At 43.4% G+C, this 5,654-nt stretch overlaps 1 protein-coding gene across 3 annotated transcripts in view; it reads right to left on the bottom strand.

Moving 5' to 3' along the window:
- Window positions 1-5,177, bottom strand: part of LOC109896167 (ATP-binding cassette sub-family A member 2) — a 131,307-nt gene extending 126,130 nt beyond the window's left edge. For all 3 annotated transcript variants that reach the window (XM_031829710.1, XM_031829712.1, XM_031829711.1), the window contains exon 1: window positions 4,784-5,177. In XM_031829710.1, coding sequence (XP_031685570.1) covers window positions 4,784-4,849 — 66 coding nt within the window. In that variant the 5' untranslated portion in view covers window positions 4,850-5,177. The remainder of the gene's footprint in view (window positions 1-4,783) is intronic.
- Between the last annotated feature and the right edge of the window lie 477 nt (window positions 5,178-5,654).

Genomic DNA, 5,654 nt, shown 5'->3' with positions numbered 1-5,654 from the left:
CTCTCTCTCTCTCTCTCTCTCTCTCTCTCTCTCTCTCTCTCTCTCTCTCTCGGCTTTGACCATCCTCTCTCTCTCTCGCTCTCTCTCTCTCTCAGCTTTGAACATCCTTTCTCTCTCTCTCTCGCTCTCTCTCTCTCTCTCTCTCTCTCTCTCTCTCTCCGGGTTTGACCATCATCTCTCTCTCTCTCTCTCTCTCTCTCTCTCTCTCTCTCTCAGCTTTGACCATCATCTCTCTCTCTCTTGGCTTTGACCACCCACCCTCTCTCTCACACTCTCTCTCGGCTTTGACCCACTTTCTCTCTCTCTCTCTTAGCTTTGACCACCCACCCACCCTCTCTCTCGGCTTTGACCACCCCCCCCCCCCCCCCTCTCTCTCTCTCTCTCTCTCTCGGCTTTGACCACCCTCTCTCTCTCTCGGCTTTGACCACCCTCTCTCTCGGCTTTGACCACCCTCTCTCTCTCTCTCTTGGCTTTGACCACCCTCTCTCTCGGCTTTGACCACCCTCTCTCTCTCTCTCTTGGCTTTGACCACCCTCTCTCTCTCGGCATTGACCACCCTCTCTCTCTCTCTCTCTCTCTCTCTCCTCTCTCTCTCTCTCTCGGCTTTGACCATCCTCTCTCTCTCTCGCTCTCTCTCTCTCTCTCTCAGCTTTTGAACATCCTCTCTCTCTCTCTCTCTCTCTCTCTCTCTCTCCCGGGTTTGACCATCATCTCTCTCTCTCTCTCTCTCTCTCTCTCTCTCTCTCAGCTTTGACCATCATCTCTCTCTCTCTCTTGGCTTTGACCACCCTCTCTCTCTCTCTCTCTCTCTCTCTCTCTCTCTCTCTCTCTCTCTCTTGGCTTTGACCACCCTCTCTCTCTCAATAAAATTAAATTCAAGGGGCTTTATCCTATTTATTATTTTCTCTCTCTCTCTCTCTCTCTCTCTCTCTCTCTCTCTCTCTCTCTCTCTCTCGGCTTTGACCATCCTCTCTCTCTCTCGCTCTCTCTCTCTCTCTCTCTCTCAGCTTTGAACATCCTCTCTCTCTCTCTCTCTCTCTCTCTCTCTCTCCCGGGTTTGACCATCATCTCTCTCTCTCTCTCTCTCTCTCTCTCTCTCTCTCTCTCTCTCTCTCTCTCTCTCTCAGCTTTGACCATCATCTCTCTCTCTCTCTTGGCTTTGACCACCCACCCTCTCTCTCTCACTCTCTCTCGGCTTTGACCCACTTTCTCTCTCTCTCTCTTAGCTTTGACCACCCACCCACCCTCTCTCTCTCCCTCCCCCTCACTCTCTCTTGGCTTTGACCACCCTCTCTCTCTCTCTCCCTCACACTCTTTCGACTTTGACCACACTTCGCTTTATCTCTTGCTCTCTTTCTTTCCTTCTCTCTCGCTCTTTATTTCTTTCTGTTCTCTCTCTCTCTCCCTTACTTTCTGTTCTCTCTCCCTTTCCGTTATCTCTCCCTTTCTGTTCTCTCCATTTCTCCCTTTCTATCTCTCTCTCCCCCTTATTCACTCTCTCTCTCTCTGAGGACTAACATAAACATGTGTCTGCTTTCCACCTCAGAGATCAATGCAGGAGTTGACAGACAGGAAGAATGATTGACAGGCAGGAAGAGGAGTTTAAAGGTTGACACTACAGACATATGACCTTCCTGTACTGTATGTAAAACAAAGGGATGAAGTCATGTTGTGGTAATTGCATTACGCCTCTACACACATTGTTTTGCCTAAGAAATAAGCACAAAATTTTTTCTGGCTTGCACTATGATGGCTGTCAGGCAGGTAACAAACAAAACAATGAACCATGGACTTCACAGTGGCGTCAGTTGGTTGCTATGTAAATAAAGACCTTTCAGGTACTTTTGAAAACACAGTAAAAGGGAGTAAATCATTAAATGTTCTCACACACATTTTGCACTGACAGAGTCGACACTCCCAAATTGCATCCTATTCCTTATGGGCCATGGGAATAGGGAGTTATTTGGGTCAAAGCCAAAGGATTTACAATAGGACTCAGTAATTAAGATAGAGACCATGCCCCTGCTCCAGACTACTGCTGACTAGCCTGTTCCAAGAGCCCATCAATCAATCCACTTGGCTAATGCTATATACATATTCCTTAGACTACATGATAATAAACCTACATCTTTCTCAGCCCCAGCAGGTCCATATGGACTGCATGATAATAAACCTACATCTTCCCCAGCCCCAGCAGGTCCAGATTGACTACATGATAATAAACCTACATCTTCCTCAGCCCCAGCAGGTCCAGATGGACTACATGATAATAAACCTACATCTTCCTCAGCCCCAGCAGGTCCAGATGGACTACATGATAATAAACCTACATCTTCCTCAGCCCCAGCAGGTCCAGATGGACTACATGATAATAAACCTACATCTTCCTCAGCCCCAGCAGGTCCAGATGGACTACATGATAATAAATGTACAGGATGACGTAACTGATATTATTATTACTCTGAGGCAACCCTAGTGTACTACAGGAAACCTATCTGAAGTCTTCACTAAGACTGTGTCCTAAATGGCACTCTATTCCCTATTGTAGTGCACAACATTTATAGTATAGGGAATAGGGTCAAAAAATAGTGCACTATAAACAGAATAGTATGCCATTTGGGACAGATCCTGTATGTACTATCTGAAGGGGAACCATAGCTAAATATAGCACACAACAAGTGAAGGTCGGCGACATCATGATGGATGACGGACAAAACGAAGCATCTTTAGGATCAAGGAAACCAGTGTGGACAGCGCTCTACATTGCCTGTAGAAAAGAAGTCTGAACCTAATGGGACAGGGTATATATGTCCTATAAAGATCTTTAGGCAAAATCCCCAACTGCTGTAAATGGAAAGGCTATAAAATGGAAATAGATAGTGTTCTCTGCAGACTACGCTACTATAAACAGGCCCTATTTATTGATGATAAAAATAGCACTTTGGGACATTAGGCTTTAAAGTAGGTACTTTACACTGTCCACCAAAATCAAATGTTTGTCAGGTGCTGTCTATAGTCTAGATCAGGCTTCCCTAAACGCGGTGGTGCAGAAGAATGATATTATTGGACAGGGCCTCCCAGGAGCCTAAATGTTGCTGTGTTACTAATCTGACATAAACTTGTAACATTGTGTAACACATGTCCATGTTGCTGATGTCCACCACTATACCAAAGTAGTGTAGTCTAATCCACCATACATGTCCACCACTATACCAAAGTAGTGTAGTCTAATCCACCATACATGTCCACCACTATACCAAAGTAGTGTAGTCTAATCCACCATACATGTCCACCACTATACCAAAGTAGTGTAGTCTAATCCCCCATACATGTCCACCACTATACCAAAGTAGTGTAGTCTAATCCCCCATACATGTCCACCACTATACCAAAGTAGTGTAGTCTAATCCACCATACATGGCCTCACTAGTCAAGGTTTGACATACAGTCTTAGAAACAAAGGTTCTGGATACAACCAAAAATGGTTCTACCAAAAGAAGGGTGCTTTCTTCATATATGACACCCCTTAAGTTTCTATTTAGAACTGAAATTGGTTCCATATAGAACCCTATATGAAACCCAAGGGTTCTATATGAAACCAATGTTGGTTTGGTGAAGAAGAACCACTGGGCTTCTGAACACATAACCCTAAAAAAGGGTTGTATATAGAACCTTTAAGGGTGCCATATATGAAGAAAGAAATATAACTATTTTTGGTTCGATCCAGAGTGTATAAGAGTGTAATATAAGAGACATTACATAAAAATGTGTCAGAGCCCTGAATATCTGAGATTCTGGTCCATTATCTCTGGTGTCCTTGTAGAGGACCTCAGATCATCTTCTTTGCAGGCCAACGCACAGATAGAGGTCTACAGGTGCCAGGGTACCTGCCCCCTCTGTGAAAATGCCCCTCCCAAATGTATCTACAGATTTTATATATATATATATATATATATATATTGGATGGTAAAAACTGAACATAATGTTTATTTTAAAGACTTTGAGCACCAGCGGGCCACATTCTCAGTGTCCTTCCTGTCATTGTCTGTCAGGTAGCCTAGGCTACATGTGAGGCAGGTGCATAACCAAAAGACCCACATACATGCAGTAGATAGATGAATAAGCAATTACTTCGGCTACACTTATGCACCTTTTGATATTAATACTATTTTGTTATTTGAATTGAATCAGTTATAATTTCCAAATGCACCTCACATATTCTCACAGCACCATAATGAGACGCAATAAAAAATTGGCATTAATGTGTGTTTACATCATCTTCTCTAGCGCTTTGCATGATGTTCTGATAAGCATGAGAGGTTATGAGGAGTTTATGCACACAACAACCTGTTCGGTTTTCTGTGAATACACGTCTAGTAAACCTGGTGGTATAACACATCCAAACACCTTGGAAACTATGGCAGCGCAAATTAGTCTACAATTGTCACACAAAAAACATGACATTTCTTGAACTGAAATGTCTGGGAACTGATGAAGGCACCCCACTGGTGACAGATGTCAATTCAATGTCTATTTCACGTTGGTGGAAACAACGTTGATTCAACCAGTGTGTGCCCAGTGAATATCATGCCAGCCTCAAATAAAGGCAATGCAGTAGCAGCAACCGAATTCTGTAGACCGACGCCCGTCTGATCTCGCACTGACATTCGGTAATGTTTTCCAAGCGCACAACCAGTAGCCTATTTAAGCTAATGTCCCATATTTCTAAGCACCCCTATATTGTAAATGTTATCTAATAATATCAAAGAAAATGTTTCCTTACCGGTCCTCTTCTCTTCAAAGACACATTCTTCCACAACAGAAGATGTAGCTGGTGGAGGAATCCCATCTCAACAGGCTCGAGGTTTTAATTACGGTCAAATTACGATACCGGTAATTAAATTACTGTTTGGTGGGGTGGATTTTTGGTAATGGATTACAAGCCATACCGATGTATTTAAATGTCAATTTAGATCATATGCTTGATACAGGTTTATATGCCCATTTCACAGCTCTCTCGCTCTCTCTCTGAACGAGACGACTGTTTGCTGCCACTGCCTTGTGGTTAGATGGCTAAATAGGACAAGCTGTAATTCAGTGGCAAGCGTGGCTGATATTCTGTATGATATCACCATCGGCGGAAAAATACAGAAGCATCCAATGGAAACGGTGCTAAAGTAATGCGTTAGAATGAACATAGAACCATCGATATAGGGATATATATCAACATCGTGCAGTATAGTGGGCGGAGACGGCGCTACAGACAGTATGTCTTCTCGCGCACCCTATACTAAGGCTAGGCTACTGTTCCTCTTGCAAATTGGAACACAAAGTTACCTTGTATGATTTGACAAATGACTGTTCTTACTGCCTAAAACCTATTCTGAATAGGTGTAGGTCCAGAAATGTAACATTTATCCCCGGGTAATGTATATTGACAGTCTCAACGATCCCAATAGGATAGACTGTAGTTGTATAATTTTAGATTTGCCCCCAAATTGTTCCCAAAATGTTGCATTGAATAGTGTAGTGCCAGTAACTGAAAGGTCGCTGGTTTGAATCCCTGAGATGACTTAGTGAAAAATCGGTGTGCCCTTGAGCAAGGAACTTCACCCTAATTGCTCCTGTAAATCGCTCTGGATGTAAACGTAATA

The sequence above is a fragment of the Oncorhynchus kisutch genome, linkage group LG8, assembly GCF_002021735.2.
Source record: "Oncorhynchus kisutch isolate 150728-3 linkage group LG8, Okis_V2, whole genome shotgun sequence".
Taxonomy (NCBI): domain Eukaryota; kingdom Metazoa; phylum Chordata; class Actinopteri; order Salmoniformes; family Salmonidae; genus Oncorhynchus; species Oncorhynchus kisutch.
The sequence above is the reverse complement of the archived record's forward strand: the minus strand, read 5'-3'. Positions and strand labels throughout refer to the sequence as shown.